The sequence below is a fragment of the Amborella trichopoda genome, chromosome 3, assembly GCF_054954075.1.
Source record: "Amborella trichopoda isolate Santa Cruz 75 chromosome 3, AtrichopodaSantaCruz75HAP2 v2.0, whole genome shotgun sequence".
Lineage (NCBI taxonomy): Eukaryota > Viridiplantae > Streptophyta > Magnoliopsida > Amborellales > Amborellaceae > Amborella > Amborella trichopoda.
Window position 1 is genome coordinate 833,700 of NC_142338.1, and position 25,034 is coordinate 858,733.

The 25,034-nt window shown below is 33.7% G+C and overlaps 1 protein-coding gene and 1 non-coding gene across 2 annotated transcripts; one reads left to right on the plus strand and one right to left on the minus strand.

Annotated features, from left to right (window-relative positions):
• Nucleotides 1-5,228: 5,228 nt before the first annotated feature.
• Nucleotides 5,229-5,325, minus strand: LOC148782665 (small nucleolar RNA Z157/R69/R10). The gene has a single exon (XR_016053164.1). It is a non-coding gene; the product is annotated as a small nucleolar RNA Z157/R69/R10 (small nucleolar RNA).
• Nucleotides 5,326-11,924: 6,599 nt separating this feature from the next.
• On the plus strand, nt 11,925-15,154 carry ANT1 (aromatic and neutral transporter 1). Its single transcript, XM_006849810.4, has 2 exons — nt 11,925-12,617; nt 13,989-15,154. Exons 1-2 carry the CDS (start codon nt 12,396-12,398, stop codon nt 15,009-15,011), a joined length of 1,245 nt encoding a protein of 414 aa, XP_006849873.2. The 5' UTR covers nt 11,925-12,395; the 3' UTR covers nt 15,012-15,154.
• Nucleotides 15,155-25,034: the final 9,880 nt, after the last annotated feature.

Genomic DNA, 25,034 nt, shown 5'->3' on the forward strand with positions numbered 1-25,034 from the left:
TCTTTTGTGTTGTCTTAGTTTTAGGCAAAATACTCCTGATTGATAACTATCAGTTCCAAATCACTCATTGGGATTTTAGTGACCGGTTTGGAGCCAATAATTATAGACTGCTTTGTATCTATTCTTCACTCATTTGTAATGATTTAAAAGTAGTCGAATTAAATGGTTCCAAATCACATGTTCTGTGGAATGAGGAAAATGGAACTAATAACTCTGAGCCATCATTACAATGAGCATTCCAGAACTTTCTCTACAATGAGCATTCCAGCACTAATTGTTACGAGCGATTTTGATTCCATATACTGAGTTAGTCCAGATTCTCTAATGAACCTATTTACTTTTTTTATTTTAATTTTTAGTCTTCAAACATAGACCATTTCTGTTTGATATTAGGTCATCATTTTATAAATATGCCTCTCTTTTTTCTTTTTTTTTGAGCTTTCTCATTAGGTCAAAGATATTATTGCATCACCAAATTTTAGGTCGTAGAAATATTCCTAGTTGGATTTTACTTGGGGAAGTCAACTCTTAATGGTGCTTCTTATATTTGCTTCATGTTCAGCAACTTATTAGTTTACATGGAGAAGATTTGAACAATTATATATGGAAAAGATAAAGTTTATCGGCAACCTCATACTATACAAGTTATGTGCAACTTAAAATTAAATTAAAAAGAGTGTTTCAAAATTGGAAACCCTTCCAATTGATTATCTCGACTTCGATATATATTTATATATATATATATATATATATATATATATATATATATATATATATATATATATATATATAATTTTAAGTCATTCATTTTCATTAGTTTCAAGTGTTTATGAATTTGCTTCTTTTATACCAATTTTATAATTTTAAGATTTATAGTTAGGATTAAATATTGACTTTCAAACCATCGTAAGACTTCCGACCCCGACAAAATTTATAGGTTCGCCTTAGTTGCATAGTATAAGTTGCGCACCTTTTCCAAACCTCACCGATATGGAAAAAGTTTATATGGTGGCAACCTTATACTATAGAAGTAATGCATGCCTAAAAACATCAGGTAGAAAAGAAACTTTCTCTAGTTGAAAAATGTTAAAATGGATCATCTTGATCTCGAGATGTACGAATATAAATAAATAAAAGAATTTTCAAATCCTAAAAATAATGCATCTTATAAAAAGTTATTTAGTATGTCTATTTTCAAGTGTTTATAGATCCACTTTTTTCAAGATTTATAAAAATCAACTCAATGTTATGTTAAGAGTATATATTATTACTCAAACAGTGTATTGGTAAAAGCATATGGTTTTTTTCCATGAGGTTTTACTTGTCAAAAAAAAAAAAAGCGAGAGTATATATCGAATCTCCTTATACTTTTTATATAGCATAATAGAATATCCCTTTAACAAAAAAATTTAAATAATAAAAAATCACGGGAATTAAAGCTGGTTAACATAGCATAATGGAATTTCATTTTAATAATAAAATTCCATTAAATAATAAAAAAATCACGAGAGTTAAAGGAAAAGTATATAAAAACATCAATTACCCCTTTGTTGGATCTCAGTTCGGGTAAGTCATTATTAGGTTCAAAGTACAATTTTTTTTTTTTTTTAACTTCTGTACAAATCCTAAGCAATCCAATTTAAAATCGGATGAATATGAGTTATAACGGAAGTAAATTGTTTTATAGTATACCATCACTAAGTTAAATCAGCTTAAAACGTGCACCACACTACTTACGGCTAGTAACTCATAATCTCACAATGAACTTTCAAATTTGGATGAGGTTTCGCTTAGGTTTTATGGAAACAAAATAAAACCTCACTTCAAATCTTCGTTCGGAAAATACTTTCGGTAACACAAATCTGTATGATGACTCTGAAATTAATTTTCAATTTTGACCATAAAATTTGAAATACAAAAAATAATACAAATCTTACAGATCTGTGAAGAGTTATTTTTAAGCCAAATTTGATGGTCTAGATACTTTGTTATAATATAAACTATTTTTAGAACTTGAAATTTTTTTTTTTTTTTTTCCTTCTCAACTTCAAGTCAAGATAAACAATGTAAAGGTTTTTCAAATGGTTAACTTGTAATTTTTTATGACTTATAAAGTGAGGATTTACATTGTATATAATGAGACCATTTACTTTTGGAATAGAGAAGTCCCCGTTACTGATAACCATTCGATGTGAAATCTAGTATGTGTCATAAAATTCAAAAAAATTTATTTTGAACTTTGAGCTTGACCAATAAAATAAATACAGCTACCTAATTTCACATATTAGACCACCTCGTAGAAATAGTTCACATATTAGACCACCTCGTAGAAATAGTAAATTGTCTCGTTACAAGCTTTCCCTTGGTTACAGCGCTATCAACATTTTCTTTCAGATTTTACCAAATATCGCGCTATAAAAAAACAGCAAAAAAATCCATTACGAAAAAAAAAAAAAAAGGAGAGAAAAGTAAAAAAGAGAAAAACTGAGAAGGAAGCAGAGATCATCAATGGCGACTGAAGAGGCACAAGGGAAAGCCCAAACCTTCACGAGGAGCAGGAACTTCCTCTTTGTTACAAACCCTTGGGTCTCCATTGTTGGCACCGGAGTTCTCGGCCTTCCCTTTGCTTTTAAGGTTGCAGGTTGGCTTCCTACTCACAAGCTAACCTTCCAAAAATACTACCAATTTTGTACTATCTTTCCAATCATTTCCATCTTAATTTATGTTTGTTTTCTGTTACTAATTTGATTTCAATAACCTCTCTTTCAGGCAACACCCACCCACGTTCTTAACTTTCTAAAATTTGAAGAGAGAGCCTCACGCCTTTCTAAAACAAACCTAGAGAGAGAGAGGCCATGGCTATTATTCTTCACACTTCTTTCGTTTCTCTCTTCTGTACATTGCTGTTGCAGTTAGAATCTCTCTCACTCTCTCTCATGTCAAACAAAAGTACTGAATACCCAATATCTATCCCAGTTTGTAAATTCTGATAGAAGTCTCTCTCTTATTTCATACTGTCTTTATGTATTTGACATGTACCATTGGATAAACGATTCTTCTAACTGTGGATGTGATGTGGATTTCAGGTGTGAAGAATGGCAACGTGTCTTGGCTTCCTCAAAAATAAACTGATGAAGCTTTTTTGCCTTAAACCTTCCACTGTATCAAACAGTGACAATTTCAGGATTGTAACTATTTTCGATTTTGCCAAACGTGTTTATCACTTGAAACCTCACTGGTTATCATATTAGCTCTTAGCCTTTGTGACATTAAGAAGAGAAGAGATCGAGTACCCCTAAGACATGTTGTTCGAAGCAAAATCGTGGATGTATTTACATCAAACTACTTTTCCATTATAAAATATAGATAAAAGTCCATCAACTCTTATTATTATGATAAACACTCAGAAAAACTCCTATTAATATGTCATCTTATTTGAATTAAAGTTATCGATTACCCTTCAAAGAGTTATCATATGGTTTCTTGTTATTGGCCCCATTTTACTTCATTTCTATAGAATGAGGTGGATGAGGACTTAAAGACAGAAAATAAAGTTCTACAAGAGAAGTTGATCCTCAGAGAAGTCGAATTACAACAAACTATAGATGAGCATCTAAGAGAAGTCAAGAGATTCTCAAGTGCAAAGTTCAAAATGTTCAAGATTTACTCTTTTCTTTAACCCATGAGAAGAAAGATCTCAAAGTTCAGGTAAACTTCAAGTCTTTAAATAACATATTTGTTGGTTTCATTGCTCTTTATTTTTGGATGTTAAATAGATTTTTTCAACTCTCTCTCTCTCTCTCTCTATCTTTCTCTCATCTTTCTTTGTGAACACTTTAACTAGATGGAGAGAAAAGATGAGGAGACAAGTCAAATACGTTTCAAGCTTCAAGATTCATTGAAAGAATTGTATATTGTCAATGAAAAACTGTCCAAGGTCATGAAAGAGAGAGACGTGATGCACGAAGAAGTGAAGCAATACAGTGAGAAGAACAAGGTGTAAACTATTGTACGAGTTCATTGATAACCAGGATCCTAGATCTCAAAGAGGATTTACTAATCAAGGAGGGTTTCGTCAAGCCTCAACTGAATATATGAATTCTCAGTCGCATGAGCTTTTCATTCTCCATGGGTTACATTTGAGTTTTGAACTTTGATCTTCATGCTCACGTCTTTGTTGTCTATAGCTCTTCCTTTCCTTAACATTCTTTTTGTTACCTTCTCGTTATGTTTTTCTCATGAATTGGTATATACAATGTATATTTGATTCTTTCATTAATAAACCCAAGTTATTTTGTGTTCTCCAAGTGATGGTTAGGTTTGAGAGCTTTTTTGTTCTCTTTGTTTTTCTTATCTTTTAAAGCTTATCAAAACTTCTCTCTCTCTCTCTCTGTACAAATCTGAGCTTGAATATCACAAAAGCAGCATAAAAATCACACATTAATAGGAGGAAAATAGCGAGCCAGCAATAGTTTTTCCTTAAGAAACAGTCGTATAAAGCACATAGTGCAAGTATATAATTCTCTTATGGTTACATGAACATTTGGTACATGTGATCATAAGGGTCATCAGTCTGTGAGATGGATTGTGATAGAGAGTAGGAAATTTGGAATTTCTTAGCGTCACATGTCATTTGTACGTGACACTTCTCCCATCACCGTCCAATGGATGGGTTCAACTGTGATTACCATTACGACCACATATGTATATCATATGGATAATATAAGGGAAAGTCTCCATCCACCGATATGCGAACGGTGGAAGGGTGCACAATGGTTCAGTTAGAAATAAAATTTTGAAGCATGAATGCAGATCCTAGACCGTCATGAGTCTATAAAAAATGAATATTCCTTCCTGATAAGGTCTTTCTAATTTATTTTGAGGCTCACCTCCTTTGGTTACTTCAAAGTGCTCAGATTATTTTCGCTGTGGATTTACAATTATAAGACTAAATGACTAAAGAAATTGACATTTAAAATCAAGGTATATTTTCCCGAAAGCTAAATGTCATTGTCGGTTTTTATGTAACTCTTACAGCGCCAGATTTCACAAAAGATGACAGATGAAATATGGTTATCGCATATGTTTTCAAAAAATCTTACTCTCTATAATGTTAATGAAAAAAACTTCTTATTTGATCCATGTAAACTTATGATTACAACACAAATATTTTTTTTTTTTGAGAAATCTGAAAGGCAAAATCTTAAGCTAAAAAAAATATACTATACATAGGTAGTCAAACAGCCAAGGGTTTGTCTTCAAGTTCTGGATAATACCAGATGAGAAACTCTATTCCTCAATTAGCTTCATCATCGCGCCAACAAACAAAAATTTAAATTAAAAAGAAAAAAAAAAAGCAAGATAAGGTCAAGAGAAAAAGGGCGAAAATAAACCACAAAATGTGAATCAAATAAATAAAACAGAAGACATTACTAAGTTGAATGGAAAATGCTGAGATTAAGCCACTAGTTCATATGAACATATGCGTTCATATGAGCCCAATGGACCAGATTGAACCTCAACCGATCTGACGGTCACGACCTCATTTGGTATTTGAATTTTAATATTTTTTTATACGAATCTAAATAATTTGAAATTTTAAACGTGTATTCTTAAAAAATAGGAGAAACTAATAAAAATATTAAAAAAATAATTTATAAAAAATAAATTAACCAAAATACCCTTAAAATATTTTGGAGATCTTTTGATCAATTTACTTTTTACGAATTATTTTTAAAATATTTTTATTAGGTACGCCTTGATGAGTAGAATATACACCTCAAAATTCAAATTATTTGGGATAATAGGAAAGATAGATGGTGTAATAAGAGAAAGGAGAACACCCATACTGAGAGAAACATTAATGACAATAAGAAGCGGGGATTAAAGGCTCAAAAATTTGAAAAACATAAACCATCTAAATACACCGCATAAAAGAAATACCATAAATTCAGAGTCTAAAATCCGAAACCCCCAAAAATAAATAAATAAGAATAAACAAACTAGCCAACTGGACCATTGACCACAAGATGCAAATGGATTGCTCCAGTGAGGAAACTTAAAAATTAATCAAAATGAAAATGAAGCAAGTAATGTTTCATTTATCCAGAAAACCCAATAACTCAAAATTGGTTAATAAATATAAAATTCACAGATATTGCGGTCAAATATTCGTAGTAACATAAAGAACTTCGAGATTTCATTTTTGCTTTGATGAGAGATAAAACCACACCTCAGTTTATAACAAATGGAGTGGCTTCTAACTCTAGTTTTGCCACTGCAAGTGACCGAGGACAAAGGGAATTAGGATTAATGTGCTCCTGAAACTGTAGTCCTCCAGTGACCTAGGCCTTGGAGAAGAGACAATAAGAGCAGTCGCCACTAAAGAGCCCAGCTTTGCGGACAATTGTCGAGAACTCTCTCTCTAAAAGTTTTCCCCCCATCTTTCTCTAACCTCCGCTTTCTCACTCTAAATTCCCCCGCCCTTTCTCTCTCTAAATTCCTCCGCCCTCTCACTGCATCACCCGTCCACCTCTCCCAAAGGCTACGTTCCCCCGTTCTCTCACCAACTATGCGGCTTTCTCTCTCTATCTCGCCACCATCTCTCTCTCTCTCTCTAAAACCCGATCTTCTTATTTCACGGCTCTCTCTGTCTCCATTAAGTATTGGTTTTCTTATTGGGAATGATGGAATAAAAGACCCGGTTTCCAGCACAAGCCCATTTGAGGTTTCCAGCCCAAGCTGGGGCGGCTCTGACACAGCCATAGCCTGGGGTGTTCCCAGCCCAAGCCCATTTGGGGGAGCTTGGTTCAGTTGGGGGTTCTGAGGCCAATTTTCATGAACAAATGCCTGGACCTTCGTCCAAGCCTTCATGCCTGCATCTCACAGCAACGGCATGTAAAGCCCACTCGATTTCCAGAGCATGAGCAATGAAAAAGCAAGCCAATCAGCACACCGAACATGGTCCGACATGCTAACCCACATAAGGCAAGTGAAGGCCACGACAATGGACAAAGCTGGCGCTCCCCCTCCCCTCTAATGAAAGCAGCGGAATTGAAGAAAGCCACCACAGTGGCTACTTGACAGAGGGCATAGAGGTGAGAGTGAGGGGTGCCATCCCAGTCATTGGAATTGCAATTGCAAATGCAAATGCAAATAAACCCATCCCAAAACTAAGGCCCAAGCCCATAATGAACTGGGATGTCTTGTGAGCGAGCCATGAATGAGTGAAATAGAGACTCGGGTAACTTGCAGAGAGTGGAGTATATATGGGCGTGAGGGTGTGGACAAATGCATGGCTATGTGCGTGAAGAAACATGCAATGCTTTTTCTATCCGACTTTTCTTTTGATGCCAATCGGGCCAACCGTGACCGGACCAACGGTCCAACGGTGACGCGATGGCTGCTTCCCTATGGTGTTTTGTTTTTTTATTTTGGGTGTTTGGTGGCCTTGACTCTTTATAGTCAGGAGCACCTAGTACAGTTAGGTGGGCCTATGGTCCCTTGGGTAAAACACTTAGCATGGGGGATTTTTTCTTTTTTTTCGTAATTAAATATTTTACAATTTATCTGATTATAGATACTTGATTATTTTTTTAGAAAAAATTTAGATTTTTAGTTAATGTTCAAAAAAAAAAAAATGAATTTTGAGTTTTTGAACATCTACATCGTTCCCTCCAAAGATGTTCCAATGGTCTTAGGATGCCATTCTTTTTATGCACTTTGAGGAGTAAAGAGTTCATTTTATTTTATTTTTTGAAGTTAGTTGCTGGGTTCTAAGGGGCCTAGAAATTTGGATCTAGAAAATAACCTAGCATGAGTTTTTGGCCCAAGGATTAGATGGATAGTATACTTTGGCTATAGTGCTGCCCCTTTGACACTTTCATGATCAACTTTTCTTTCTTTCTTTTTTCTTTTTTTTTTTTTTTTTTTTTTTTTTAAGTTATGCAACTTTCATGACCACTTTAGTTAATTACATAGGTCTATTCATTATTGAATATAATGTAACTAATGCCAACAAGATAACGATCTTACATGTTCAAGGGTGTATGATCATTCACCACAAATTTTTGGGTGTATGATCATTCACGACAAATTTTTGCCTAAGAACTCAAAATTTAAATTTCTTTTTTTTAAAATACACTTTTAAAACTAGAAAATTTTTTTGTCAAAGTTTGATGAGTTTGGCTACTCAGTAAGTGATCACTGTGTTTCGATTAGAAAGAAAAAGGGCCCACTGAACTAGCCAGAGGAAGAGCTTAATCCTTGTTTTAATTGATTGGAATGTCATGAGCTTTTAACCGAAAGAGAGAGAGATATCAATATTTATGAGAGAGAATGAGAGAAAGAGCCCCAGCCCCTTTTAAAACCCACATCCTACTCTTATACACTTTTAAATAAATATTATTGTAAAAGGATTTTACATGAAGTGTAAGAAGGATGTTTAATTGCTAGCTTCAAACGTCCACATGTGATGTGAAAGATGGTGTTAACTTGGTCTCAGACCCTTTTAAAACTCACATTCTACTCTTTTACACTTTAAAAAAAAATATTATTGTAAAAGGATTTTATGTGAGGAGCAAGGAGGGTGTTAAATTGCTAGCTTCAAAAGTCGACATCTTAAACGATGTGAAAGATGGTGTTAAACAGCCCCTTTTAAAACCGACATCCTACTTTTTTACACTTTTAAATAAATATTATACGTGAGGTGCGCCTGTACTATGATCCCTTCGGTGAAACACTTGCTTGGGAGATTTTTATTTTTTTTAATTATAAATTTTAGAATTTATCTGATTATACATACTTGATTATTTTCTTAAAAAAAAATTGGATTTTGAGTTAATGTGAAAAAAAAAAAAAAAAATTGGATTTTTGATTTTTAAACATCTAGATCATTCCCTCCAAAAAATGAATGGTTCCAATGCAATCTGAGGATGCCATTCTTTTTAGGCACATTGAAGCGTGAGAGTTTTTTTTTTTTTCTTTGAAGTTAGTTGCTGGGTTCTAAGGGTCTCATCCCTAGAAATTTGGATCTAAAAAATACCCCCCGTCAATTCCTGGTCTGCATTGTAAATAAGAAAAAATACTATTGAGTTACAATCTTATCTCTTGATCCACCAATGGTGAGAGTGTAAAGTTTGTTCGGTCGCGTTCTTTTCTCTTCACCAAAAGTGGCAGCAAATCATCATTAATTCCTAATGTTCATGCCACTAGGTATCAATCAAAAAACATAAGTTCATTATTGTATATAAATGTAACTAATGTTAACAAAATAACGTAGAAACCGACCTTATATGTATGATCTCTCACCACAAATTTTTACTAAAAACTTAAATTTTAAATTTCTTGCTTTTAAAATACACTTTTAAAAATAAATCCCTGTAATTAGTATATATAAAATACTATTAATACATATTTTTATTGATGGATCAAGTATACAATGTATTCTCGTAGATGCATTTTACAGAATATACTTTTACATCTTATGGCTCAATGTTGGGGGAGTGATGTACAAACAATAAGTGAACTACAAAAGTCGATTTTTATTCTTTCAAACTAACCAACTTTTATTGTAAAAGACAATACTCTCATTGTCTTTAATAATATAGTAATATATAATTTTTAAAATTTTGTATTCTATTGTTATCATCAAATTGATTCATTAATAATTTTTACATAAAAATTAAAATCAGTGAATATAACATACACTTAAAAATTTTATGCAATAAAATTAAGACACGTTACATCTATTATACTTTTGAAATTCAAAATTTTACTTAAAAACTAAAATAAATTAAAATTCAAAATTATACTCTCACTTTGATAAAATGTTTCAAAAAATTAAAATAAAACAACAAATTTGATTTTAAAAAATTATGCACTCATCTTATAAATTTTACATTCACGTTGTTTCCCACTAATTCACATGTTAGCACAAGTCATCCTAACTCACAAAAAGAACAAGCTCGAGGTTCCCTATATTGCCCTATTATTTATTGTGACACCTAGAGATGAAAATAGGTTTTCAGGTAGGTCTCCGATAATAGAGCATCACCTCCAAGCACATTTTAGAGGTCTGCCTTACTTCCATATTATAATAATGTAGTATATTCAATGAAAAAATATTAAAAGTATAGTTTGAATATAATATATAATCCTAAATTATTTTTAAAGTGCGGAGGGTCCTATAAGATCATTACTCTTATTTTTAATATCGACAAGTATTTCTGCGTCCTAGCTCCTAAAATTTGGAGAGAATGCTAATGGATAAAAATGCATAAAGCATTAATATGGCTAAAATAAAAGTACAGAGTTAAATTGCCTCTGAAGTGCAAAGCATAATTTTTTAACCATTCAATAAATTTTTTTAATAATGCTGATAATCACCTATAAAGTAATTTTAATGATACAAATTTAATGAAAGCATAGCAATAAAATTTTCCAATATTTAAAAAAATAGAAAAATTGCTTATAAACATCATAAAAAACCATTGAAAATTCAGAATTTCAGGAAATAAAAGATATTAGGCTTCATATTCCTTTCGGTACATCATATCATATTTTAAATATGGAAAAAGTTTATATAAGATTTGTGAATTAAAGGTGTACCTAAAAAATTACTCATAAAAGGTCGTTTGGATGTTGGAAAACCCTTTAATTGATCATCTCGACATCGCGATGTATGAATTTGAAAACAAAAAATAAATAAATAAGATTTCAAGTTTGTTAAATAGCATATCTTGCAACACATTATCTAGACCATCATTTTTCAAGATTTTCATGTATTTATATATCTACTTGAGTTGTACTATTTTTAGAGTTTAAAATTTTATAATTAAATATACAAATATCTTCTCAAGTCAATCCCAATAAATTTTTATAAAAATGACATTTATGATAAAATTTAAAGATGTACCTTAATTAAATTGTTTAAGGTTGAAACCTTATACAAACCACACCCTTTAAATATTTAATAAGGCACAAAGAACTTTGTTGTATTTTAAGATAACATTGAATTATAGATACTGTTCAGAAGCACGAAAACTCATTGAAATGAGAAATCGAAAAAGGAAAGAAATTATGATTTCATATTTCATATTTCATATTTGACAAAGGAAAATTGTTTCGTACCGGCAAGACCGCATTTCCACAATATATGGTCCAAAGATATAAAACATCTATCTTAAAGATGATGCAAATAGGTGGTCCATTTTAAAACAAAAATAACTAACGATTCAAATGTTTTTTTAATATAACTATTATTTATAATTTTCATTTTTTCCATTAAGATCAACTTTATTCAAAAAATAGATTTATTGTCAAGCCCGCATTTTTTCGCTATGCGGGCTGGAACCGTGTCCTTTTAAAAAAACCATATAATTTATATTGAGCATTTAAAACTTCATTCTGAGGATGGTATAGCGTATTCATTATTATGTCGACGCTTGGTTCATATTGAAGTAGGAAAACAATAAACAAGTGTTGCGACAGAGTAAAATATATAATATGCTCCCGAGGGAGCATAGCATAGACGCACCTGAAATTTTATCAAATCGCAGTCCTCAGTCACCCTTTGGTTTATAAAAAAAGTACAAAAAAAACCACCTTACGGCGAGCTATCTATGCAACTTTTTCTCACATTTTTTTGTCTAAGACAAATATTCCTCACAAAAACCTTCCAAAATAAAAAATTATTATTTTTTGAACCGAAATGTCTTTTCCTTACAAATCAAATCAATTCATGGATCCAAATAACGTAAATTTTTGTACTGCCGAAGCACGTTTGACAGAGCACTGTAGCTCATACCCTACATTGCCGGAGCACACATTCAAAATACCGAAATGCTTCTTTATATTGCTGGAGCGCGGTCCTCCATTATCGAAGTGTTGTAGCTCTAGAGACTTTATTGCCGAAACGTGTTTTTGTACTATAGGAGCGGGTTCTCATCACGTCGGAGTGCTGTGGCTTAGATCTGTATTGCCAAAGCGTGTATTTATACTACCGAGAGCGAAGATGGTGTGAAAACAAATAAAGATAATTTATTTTTATTTAATGCTACTTTTAGATTGGGGGTTATTTGCTAGACAAGGTTTAAAGTGGGTGTTATTTGCTAGCAAATGTTGTTCAAAAAAAAAAAAAAAAAAAAAAAGTGAGAGAAAAGGTTCCGTGGGGGTAAGTTGTACAGACGAAACCCCTTAAGGTGCTTTTTGTAATTTTGGCCTATTTTATCCGATTGTTTGCTTGGTCACCCCCTTACCACCCTCCAGGCCCCTTGTCTCTCGTCTCTCGCCTCTCTCTCACCTTCCTATCTTTCTAGCGCTATCAGAAAACCAATCCATTACAAAAAAACCACGAGGAGAAAAGAGAAAAACTGAGAAGAAAACAGAGCTCATCAATGGCGACTGGTGAAGAAGCACAAGGGAAAGCCCCACTTCTTGAACCTTCACAAGGAGCAGGAACTTCCTCTTCATTACAAACCCTAGGAAACATCGTGGTCTCCATCGTTGGCACCGGAATTCTCGGCCTTCCCTTTGCTTTCAAGGTTGCAGGTTGGCTGCCTGGTTCACTGGGGGTCGCCATTGTTGGCCTCTCAATGCACTACACCATGAATCTCCTGGTGCGTCCCTCAAACCCTAAAAGTTTCTTACCCAAAAAATTAAAATCCTGGAAACTTAAAAACCCTAAAACTCCCAGTGCAACAGGAAGCCCTGCACACCTCACCGTATTCTCAAAAATGAAAAACGATAATTGAAAAGGAAGTAGTTAACTTTTTTTGTGAATGGTTGCTGTTTCTTTGTCTATATGAAAAGAAAGAACATTTTTTTTGTTTGTCGCAAAAATAAAACCCTTAAACTTCGATTGCTTTGGAATTTTTTTATGTATAATGTGTTTTCTATGTTGGTCCTATGTTAAAAGAAAAACCCTTTTTTGTTTATCTAAGAGAATTATAAAACTTCCATTGTAATAGGCTGTTTTCGTGAATGAATGTTGGTCTTATATGAAAAAAAAAACAAACCCTTTCTTTGGTTTATTTAGTTGTCACTAACTCATTATTAGTACTTCACTAAGAATGAAAATGGAATGTTGGATTTGTTCTTGAAAACCACATTTTGCATATTTGATTTTGCGAGTCATGTGAGATTTTATCTTTTCATGAGAAAGCGGTTTCGTTGTTTTTCTCCTTTAAGTCTTCTTCCTTGATTATAGTAAAGGAGAACAGGTAAAATTACTTTTTAGATAAAGAAAATTGCGTGTCGGATTTGTTCGTAAATATTCTTGCAAAAAAAAAAAGAAAGAAGAAGAACCTTTATTCCATTACCATTTGTTTGTTATGAGAGAACAGTTTAGTTTGTTTCTCCAAATACAATGTTTCTTCTTTAACATTCAAAAGAAAAGAAAAAAACCATCTTTACTTGGTTTTTGTTTTTCCAAACCATATTGAATGTTAAGTTCCTTCCTAGAACCCCACTTTTTATTCTTTGGACGATGAATGCCATGATATTTCCTTGTTAGCAAAAGAATATGACATGTTGGTTTTGCTCTGATCAAACAAATAAGTGGATATTTGCTTTGCAAATTGTAGAATATAGAATTCCTGGTTCTGGTTTCTCATATGTTAAATTGTTTGCCGCTCTACATAACGATGGTAATCTTTTTATCCAGTAAACTCCACCCAAAATCTGATTTATCAGCGAGGCCTCCTATGCTTGCTCTGTAGAAAGCAATAACCAGTTTGGAATTCATTATCTGCTCATGTTAATTGATCAAAAGAAGCATCCGGTTCCCATGCATAGTTGAAATTACTCAGAACTTTTATCCTGGTTCACTCCTTTCTCTGTTTATTTCTTTTTCTCCTTCACCCCAAGTAACTTATTTGCCCATCAAAACCTGTTTAGCTTTCCTATCTTTCCCGAGTCCTTCGTGTTTGAAGTTTTTGCCTCGTTCTCTGTGTAATTGATGATCTTTCCTGGTTTGCTTTCTTTTTTAGGTGAGATGCAGAAGCAGGTTAGAGGCAGATGGATCCATGGATGTCCTTACTTTTGGAGACCTTGCTGAAAAAGCCTTAGGAATGCCTGGTCGATACCTAACTGAGACACTGGTTCTAATTTCTCAGTCGGGTGGTTCTGTTGCTTATCTAATATTCATCGGCCAGAATCTCTCCTCTTTGTTCAAATTTTACAGTCTTGATTTCTCTCTCTTCATCTTCCTCTTGGTACCAATAGAGATCGCCCTCTCATGGATTCGTTCCCTCTCTTCCCTTGCTCCCTTCAGTGCATTCGCTGACTTATGCAATGTTCTAGCCATGGCCATTGTAGTGAGAGAAGACCTCCAACTGTTCAGTGGCTTCTCAAACGCTAAAGCCATAACAACACTCAAAGCCCTGCCTTTTACTGGGGGAGTTGCAGTGTTTTGCTTTGAAGGATTCAGCATGACTTTAGCGTTGGAAGCTTCCATGGTTCAGAGAGAGAATTTCTATAGGATTCTCTCCCTGGCCTTCTCAGGCATCACACTGGTTTATATAATTTTTGGGTTCTTTGGATACTTGGCTTATGGTGACCAAACAAGAGATATAATCACCCTTAATCTCACTAATAGTTGGTCAGCCATGGCTGTTAAGATTGGTTTATGTGTTGGCCTTACTTTTACGTTCCCAATTATGATGCACCCAATACACGAGATCCTCGAGAAGAAGATGAGAGAGGTTGGGTGGGTTAAGAAGGTCTGTAATGATGTGGACAGGGGAGAGAGAATTGGGGTTTATATGTTAAGGTCAGTTATGGTGTTGGTCTTGGCCATTATAGCCTCTTTCGTTCCTGGTTTTGGGGCATTTATCTCTCTTGTTGGGAGCACAGTTTGTGCACTGCTATCTTATGTTCTTCCTTCTCTTTTTCACATGAGATTGTTGGGCTCTGATTTGAGTTTGAGGAGAAAGGTTTTGGATGGATTTATACTGGTTTTGGGGCTGGTTTTTGCTGGGTATGGGACTCTCTCTGCTCTTTCAACATCATGAACATTAACGACGGCTGATAATATTGTTCAACAAATTTTTTTTTGCTTTAAAGGTGCAAATTATATACATCAATAACAGTTATGTATATGTAGCCACTTTTTCTTATCATGAGGACTTTTTATAGGGGCTGATGTTCGTTAGCATCTTCTTCTTTTTTCTTTAAAGGCTTATTTTTTTTATTAACAGTTTTTTATTAACAGTTATGTACAATGTTAGTAGATTCAGAACGACCTCCAAAATAATGACGTTTCGGTGCAGTCAAAACCGATTTGGCCACTGGTCAAACTACTAGACCATTATGAGTATGATGAAAGTATATATCAAGCTTTACAAATGATGTTTCTTGCGACATATTATGTGGACCATTTATTTTTAAGTATTCGAAGATCTAGTAGATGCTCACTATTTCTTAAGCTTCAAAGCTTTTTAATCTCATGAGGAAATAGATCTTCAAGCTACCATATTTTTTACACCAATAGGCATTCTTTGCTCAAAGCTTTTTAATCACATGAGGAAATAGATCTTCAAGCTACCATATGGGGTTTTGACACCGCTGTGGTTTTGAGTTGTGGGTTTAGTTGTGGATGAAGTTTCCATAAGGCCTAGGCTTTATGAAAACTTCAAAGCCTCCTCATCCGAAAAGTACTTTCGACATCGGAAATATTTATGATGGCTCTAAAATTAATTTCCAACATCGACAATAAAATTTGAAACTAAAAAAAGGGCACAGATCTTGTAAATGTGTGAACACTTATTTTTAGGATGAAATAGATGGTCTAGATGATTTTTTGCAAGATACATTATTTTTAGAATTTGAAATCCTATTTTTTTTGTACTAACTATAATATTCAAGCTGAGATGATTTAAAGGTTTTTCAACACGAATTGCAATTTTTGATGAATTGAGGTGAGGTTTACTTATTTTGATAGGGCTGCAGCCCTATCAAACCATTGTCCTTTAGTTTTTATCGTGGAGCCTAGGCCCAGTATTAACCTTATCCTTCATAGAATTATAACAGTGTAATTCTTCTCCTTTTTCTTTAGTCCTAATTTTATTTTTAAATTTGATATTTCATGTCAAGATTATGCCGTGTAGTGTATATTCTTCTAATACAGGGTGATCAGCGAATTATTTCCCTCTCTTTTCGCAATTTTTCTTTTTTTTGTAATGTTTGCTTATGCCCCTACAATTTTGTGATCTTGGCAGCCTTTGATTCTTCTTGACTTGATGCAAAAATTTCATATAATTTATTTCATTATCATCTAAGCTTTATCCCAATCATTTGGAGTTAGCTACACGAATTTGGTTCCACCATGCTACTCTATCAAGAGTTATACCTTCAGATAAAAAGTCACTTTATCTCTTCTCACTACGTCCATTCATATCCTTTTTGACTTTCCATTTGTTATTTTAGAGCTTTTTACTTGAACTAAATCGCCTTATTACTTGGTAGTTTCTTGGTCAAAGCTATACATGGTCGACTTAAATCCACTTGTCTTATTGGGGCCATTATTAAGTTCCATTGGATATATTCATTTCGAAGTTTATCTTTTCTTGTTCTGTTATTCATCCATCTCAACATCTTTATTTCAGCTACACTTATTCTACGAATATATTGTTTCTTGGCTGCCCTATATCCCATCCGATAAATCATGGCTTGTCTTATAGTATATAAAAAAAATTTCATATGGAATTTTTAAGTCCATTTCTTGCTTTATGTGCTAGATGATACAAAGTCATTCAAGCACCTTCCCACCTTCAAGATACTTAAAAGTCTTATTCAACCTTACAAAGTCTATATTCCCACAGGCAAACAAGAACCTTACAAAGTTTATATTCCCACAGGCATACAACCATTTACATCCATTTCAGCCTTAGAAAAACCGATTTTGAATGGTGCAAAACTGACTGTCTTGGGCTCATTAGAATGGACGACTTAGATGACGTGTTCAGTTCGACATTTAATATAGGGCTTTTTTAGCTATTCAAATCTATTTTATGAAAATCTCAGGGGCCAAGAAAAGAAGAGGAATTTGAAATGACATCCTCCATCATCTAAAATAGGGGAATTTATTAAAGGGAAAAGTTTATATAGAGCCGAGGCTCTAAACAATCAAATTTGAGCCTACCTCAAAAATTTCACTAGAAGAGGTTGTTTTGATGCTCAAATATCTTCAAATTGATCATCTCGACATCAAGATGCATGGACATGAGAAAAAAAATGAATTTCAAATTTTGGAAAAAGTTTATTTTGTAGCGTATTTTTAGACAGTCAATTTAAGTTTTTATAGATATGCCGATCTGCACTATTTTTGAAGCTTTAAACTTTATAAACAAATATACAAAATATATTTTAAGTCTATCACAAAGATTTTCGATATTGAAACCATATTTCTCGACACTATTTGAAGGTAGGCTCTAGTTTGATTGTTTAGAGCCCAGGCTCTAGACAAACCGCACCCTTTATTAAAATATAGGTCACTTTTGAGCTATTTAGTATTTTATCCTTTTTGTTTTTGTTTTTTTTTCTACCATTCCAACTCAAAATCATTTGGTAGATATTTTGAACTTAAAATAAAACATAGATAAAATGTTAAAGGAAAAAGTTTATATAAGGTTGCAACCTTAAAATGTAGAACTACGGATGCACCTAAAAAATCTATAAAAAAAAGTTGTTTTAATATTGAAAAACCACCCTGTGATTGATCATCTCGACATCGAAATGTATGACTATGAAAAATAAAAAGATTTTGAGTCTCATAAATAATGCATCTTAACATATTATCTACACCGTCCATTTTCAAGATTTTTATATGTTTATAGATCTACTTTGACTTTAATTATTTTTGAAATTTAAAATTTTATAATTAGATATAAAAATAGATTTTGAGATAATCTTAAAAATAATTTAAATCAAAATTATATGTTATGATAAAATTTGAAGGTATACCTTAATTGGATTGTTTAAAGTTACAACCTTATGGAAACCACCTTAGGTACATTTGGATAAGTACATATGGGACGTGTTTGATAAGTAGAAGATACTTACCATGGTTGTTCTTGTAGCAGTTTCATGCTTTGATAAAAACAAGTAGGTTTAAACGGTAACTTACTAAAAACTTACCGGTTACCTCTTCTTAGGCGTAGAAAAAGTTCCGTGTAAAAGGAGGGTATTTGCTTGTACCCGACCGCCTACAGTAAGTTACCCGCCCCCGACTGCCCTCGCGAAGAAGAGGGTATTTGCTTTCCCCCCACTGCCCTAACCACAGAGCAGAGACCATATAGTCCCTTCTCTTTGCGCCTACGAGCCTCACAAAGGTACATCTCACTTTTTCCTCTCTGGTTTTTCTCTCCCCTGATTTTTCTCTCTGGTTTTTTCTCTATCCCATGGTTTTTTTGTTTTTTTTGCTCTCTTTGATTTTTTCTCTAGGTTTCGAAGTGAAAGTGGATCTAGGGTTTTCTCTGAATATTGTTTTGTGGTAAATTGTTCTCTGCAGGGAAAAAACAATTTGGCTGTTTTTTTTGTTACAGTTCTCTGTAGAAACCTTGCCCCTCATCCCTCCCTTCAAGCCTTTCTTTCTCCACTCCAGCTAAATTTCACAGTTCTCTCATTTTCCAATTCTTCTTTTCACTTCTACTACATAGGTGACAATCATAACCATTTGGTGTGCCCTTTTTTTTTTTTTTTTTTTTTTTTTTGTGACTGTTATCATCTGAAAATGAGATAATCAATAAGATTGCTTAAATTTGATTCATGGTTCGCTTATTTTTTTCTTCATTGATAGTTCTTTTGTTGGGTGTGAAGAAAAGAAAGAAAAAAAAATTGCAGTATTACTTTCCTTTTTGCCATAGGTTTTAGATTAAGCTTACTTTTTATTTTTCAACATCAAGCATAGGGTTTTATCTGACCATTGAGAATGTAGTTACAGAATCAGCAAACAAAAAAAAAAACAACTTGTTATAGATTGACTGGAATTTTTTTGCAAATAACAACATTTCTCAAGGAAATCAGCGGGAAATTTGTTGAGTATGTTGTGGAATTTTAGTTCAGGAAATGGTTGAGGAATCCAATAGTCAATTTAATTAATCTTGACTATTTGATGTATAGAATAGTTTTTCTAGGCAAAAAAGAACAAATCATTGCCATGAAGTTTGAATGAGAGAAAATTGATTATCTTTGATGATTGAGGTGAATTTTAGTTATGATTGTGATTGGGGTAATTGTGAAATATTTAAAGGCTTATTGCTTCTAAACTTTGTATAACTCTTTCATATGATTGAACTATCCAAAAAAGAATGTCAATGTTGCTCGCCATTATAATGTCAATGCTGCCCGTTATTACACAGTTTATAGTATGTTATCGGTTGGAAACTGGCCCTTCATATAGTTGTATTGAAGTTATTTTCCACACGAATGAATATATCAATAGTAACTTAGCTTTAGATGTTTGATGCTCTCTTTTGGTCTTTCTAATGATGTTTGATAAACACACAATAATAATAATATGGTTATTATGTCTGCGTGTAGACTACAGAGTAAGGCCTGTTATGTAATTGATTAAAGAGTATTTTGTCTGTGTGTGTAGATTACATCGTTTTTTTGTATGTGTTTGTAGACTACAATGTAACGCCTGTTATGTAACTTAGAACTTCCTTATATTCCAGCAGATTATCAAAGACAGAGACCCATAACTTCTTTAATGTTCTAGCAGGTTATCAGAAACCCAGAAATTTTTTAACATTTCAACAGGTTATCAAACACATAAACCCATAATTTCTTACAATAACTTCTTTCTTCTCAGCAAAGAAGAAACTTCCAATTTCCAGGGAACATTTACCTTCCAGTTGTCAAACACGCCCATAAGGTTAGTCCACCCCATCCCTTTTATTTGGAGGGTTTAGATTTAATATTATTTTAAAAAATATGCTACTTTTTGACATTGTTTTAAAAAACTTGTCAAATCTACACTGTCTAATTAAAATGAAAGTGATAAAATATTAAGACGTTACTTCTACAAATAAGATTGTAGCGTTATATAAACCCCACCTGATGAATGAAACTTAAAGAAATAAGTGGAGTCTGGGACCTCACCAATGGAGTTCCCTCAATTTTTCTTACCCTTTTGTAGCAAAAATAAGTTTGAGAAAGAATTTGTGTTCCGGTATGGTCAAATTGTACATTCGCTCTGGTACATAAAACATCTGAGAGATTTCTTTAGCCAAATCTCTCATCTCATGTTCTCTTTATGTGATATACATGTTTTTTTTGGAACTCTATACAACGTGGAATAATTGAATGCCGCTTTATGAATAAAACTCTTCATGGAACCAATGAGCAGTTACGGTTTAACACTACTTATTGATATATAAACAGTAGTTTCTTTTGCTGGTTTTGGGCTGCTTTAAGATTAGATGTTCTAAGAAATACTAGAGGAGTTTTATTTTATTTTATTTGATTTTATTTTTTGTGTGAAGCATCAATTGATAATTAGAATTCAGAATTTGTAGCTAAGTGATTGCTATTTCTTGCTATAACTTTCTGCAGGTGTATACCACATATTGTGTAATTTTGGTGGTTTCCACTTAGTTTCTTTGACAATCTTATTTTGCTTAGAACTTACAAACTATTAAGTTGTTCATATATAGCTTAGCAAGCCCAATGGCTAGTAGAATCATAATGGCTGAACTTTCAAGAATAGAAAACCTAAATGGGACCAATTTTGACATGTGGAAAAGTAAAATGGAGTATCTCCTCATCCAAGATAGAATTTTATATGTACTAAAGGAAGATCCACCAGTAGTTGGTGATAAACCAACTGAAGAAGAAAAGAGAAAAAAAAAAGTTTGAAAAATTCTTGGAAGTTGACCTTATTGCTAAAATATCAGTATTAACTTTTATGCAAGATGACCTAATTAAGGCATTCAATTATGAAACATCTAAGAAAATGCTAGATGCAATAAAAGCAAAATATGACAACATATGAAACTCACCTCCAATTGCTATTAGAGCAATGTAACTCATTTAAAATGAAGGAGGTGTTAATGTAGTGGAGCATGTAAACAAAATGTTAATTATGACTAGCCATTGCTGGAACGACATGCAAGTTTCCACAATCTTAAATAGCCTTCCACCTTCATGGAGGATGGTAACAATAGGTTGAATGCCATATCTCTTACATTAGGGGACCTACCTATGCAATTAGCATTAGAGCAAAAACACATGAACAAAGATAAAAAGAGTGAGCTCATGCTTGCTCAAGGAGCTCCCAAATATGGCCAATCCAAGCCTAACAACTAGAAATTTCAAGAAAAATTTAATAAGAAGAACAATAGGTTCAAGAACAAAGGATCCAAGCACTACAACTAAGAGGAGACTAAACAAGGACCACCAAAATGTTTCTTATGTGGTTAGCCAGGTTAAAAAACCGCTGCCCACATAATAAAAATCCGCAAAATCCAAAGCATAGCAGAAATAAGAGCAAGAGGCGTGAAGTTGTTTGTGTGGTCTTAGAGTGCCTACTTGCTGACCACGACATCAAAGGATGGTGGGTAGATTCAGGCGCTAATCGTTATATTGCAAGCTCAAAAATCCTTTTCGAGGACTTCAAAGAAATAAACTCTAGGGAGAAACACACATCTACATGGGGAACAACACCTATTATGATACATTAGGTGTAGGAATATGTGAGTTGTATGTAGGGCCAATTAATCTTGTATTAAATTGATGCATATTTTGTCCGAAATATTGTATTTGTCTTCTTGCTCATTAGAAAGGGCTTTGAAGTCCACTTCCGATCATTGAAAGTATCAATTAGAAAGCGTCGACAAATTTATGATTGGGGACGCTTGGTTGATGATCATAACTTGTTTCTTCTTCATGTAAATGAGAAAGTTGATAATAAAATTTCTACTTATTCTGGTTATGTTGGTGCATACACTTGGCATCTTGGGCTTGGCTTAATAGGTTAATAAAGAAATGTCTTATTCCAAACTTAAATAATGTAGAATTTCTAACTTGTTATCACTACTTGCCAGGAAAAATGACTAGGAAATCATATAAGCAACTTAAAAAGGTGGAGGTCAACAACGCATGTTCTAATTCCATATCAGCAAAGAAATAAGTTAGAAAATAAAACTCTATTTTGTAACTTTGTAGGATACCTCGAAGGTTCAAAGGGCTATAGATTTTATCATAAAGACAAGGGGCTCATTGAAAGTAGAGATGCTTAATTCCTAGAAGATTTTAATGAAGACAACCTACCTGCGGTAGATAGCATGATCTACTTAAGATCATATGTGACTTAGAACCAACCACCACCTACAGTGGATATGGATAACCCTGATTAACATGATGATGTTTAATTACCCACACACCCAATGTTAGTGGTCCAAAGAGGTTTTGAGCTCCTCCATCATACCTTGATGATTTCTATGTCTACATGAGTGAGGAGATAGACAACCTTATTGGCCTAAATGAAATCAATGATCCCTTTGACTTCAATGATGCAATGAAGTCACAAGAATCTCAAGAATGACTTAATGCCATGAGAGAAGAATTAGATTCTATTGAGAAAAATAAAGTTTGGGATCTATGTGATTTACCATCATATAGAAAACCTATATGTTCCAAATGGATACTTAAAAGAAGCTAAAATCTGATGGATGAATTGATAAATTTAAAGCTAGGTTAGTAGCAAAGGATTTTACTCAAAGAATAATCCATTAGAATAATTTTGGCAATCGTTGCTTATTTTGACTTAAAACTTTGCCAAATGGATGTAAAGACGACATTCTTGAATGTCAAACTAAAGGAAACCATCTACATGAAGCAACCTGAGGGCTTCATGATTAAGAGCCAAGGAAACAAAATATATAAATGAAACATATCTTTATGTAATTTAAAACAATATTTAAGACGATGGTACTTAACATTTTTTGATGTTATCCTTCACATGGGGTATAAAGTGAATAGACTGGACCATTGTGTATATGTCTTGAAGAGCAGGAGTAAATTCATGATACTCTCATTATATGTAAATGATATCATATTAGCTGGAAATGATTTAGAAATGATTGATAAGATTAAGTCATAGCTTTTTTCTCGGCTTAGGATGAAAAAAGTGGAAGAAACATCGTATGTCTTAAGTATACAAATAACTAAAGATAAAAAATCTAGAATATTATGTTTGAGCCACTTGACTCTGTTCTTAAAAGATTTAAAATGGAAAATTGTAAATCATTGTCTACCCTTGTTGAAAAGTGAATAAAGTTATCTAGGAAGGATTGTTCTGTAGAAAGACAAAAAAACCTAATGTTCCCTAGGCACAAGCTATTGGTAGCTTAATATATGTAGTACGATGTATAAGGCTAGATTTGAGTTATGATGTAGATCTTATAAGTAGATATCACAATAATCCGAGCATTGCCCATTGGAAAGGAACCAAAAGAATTATGCGGTACATTAAGGGAACAAAGCATCTTAAATTATGTTTTCAAGCAGATAAATTTGAAGTTCTAGGATATTCAGATGCATATTTTGCTGGGGATAAGAATGATAGTAAGTCCACCTCAGGGCATGTTTTCCTCTTTGAGGTGCATCTGTTTCTTAGTCTATCAAGAAACAAGGGTGTGTTGCTAGGTACACATAGGAAGTAGAGTAAATTGCATGTACTTATGTCGTCTGGACAAAACGTTTCATAAATGACTTGAAGCTATAAATAATCGACGAACCAATTAAATGTTTTGTGATAATCAAGCTGCAACTAAATTAATACAAAGTGGAGCAAATAGTTCCAAATGAAGACATATAGATGTACAATATCACAATGTTTTAAAAAATGGTCTGCCTGGCGCCTAGGCGACCTGGACCAAAAATCCACCCGCCTAGACCCAGGCGGCCCTACACGGGCGGATGTACCTGGGTGGGCGCCCTGGAGGGCTAGGCGTTTTTCGTTTTTTTTAAATTGCAAGGCGGTTGAGGTTCTGGGCGCTCGCCTAGGCGTTGGGCGCCAGGCAGGCCGCCTAGGAGTTGGGCGCCAGGCAGTCCGCCAAGCATTTTTTGAAACCTTGCAATATCATTACATTTAGGATGTAGTTGAGAAAAATGAAGTAACTGTTAGTTACTTTCCCTCATCAGATATGATCGCTGACCCATTGACAAAGGATTTAAGCGTCAAACTACTTTTTAAGCACACTAGCTTAATGGGACTTAGAAATGTTTAAGTCAGTCACTTTCCATGAGTGACAAATCCGCATTAGTGTGAAAATTCTCATGATAGAAATTATGGACATTTATTATGAGAGGCATATCCGCAAAAACGTGAGAAAAACCTCTTGATAAAATATTGTCTTAAAGGTCACTCAAAAGCTAGAGTGTGCCTATGACTTATTATTATGCTCAACCGTCATGGCCAAGGGGGAGATATTGAAACGTGTGACCATGAGGCCTCACGTTGCCTACTTATTTCTATGGACCTCTATTTTTATGGGTGGAATTCCATGTATATTTATGCTTAACCATTTGTAAAGGGTTTTTTTTAATGTAATATATATAAATAAATATTTTATTTTCTCAAGGATTTCTAACGTTCATGTGGATAAGCATCCTGAGATCTGGGAGTTTGTTTCTCATAGACCCGTTGAGAAAAAGGATGTTGGGCCCCTATAAGTATGGGAAGTCAAAGAGAGGAAAACATAGCAAAAATACAGAGCCTCATGTAAATAGAAAGCTTCTTTTTTCTCTCTAAGGGTTCCTAATTAAAATCCGGGTTCTGCGATTACCAGCCTCACAGCACACCCATCTTAGATCTCGTGTTTGGCAATCACCCTCGCTCCATTAATTTTGCTTTCTATTCTCATATAATGCAATGCCAATACTAAATTTATTTCCATTTACTTATATTTAAACACCGACTCTCCTATTTCAACGACCCCAACTTTTATAAACGAAGATGGGCCAAATTGGATTCTCTCTCTCTCTAACTTGATCCCCCACCCCCACCCCCACCCCCACCCCCACCCCTA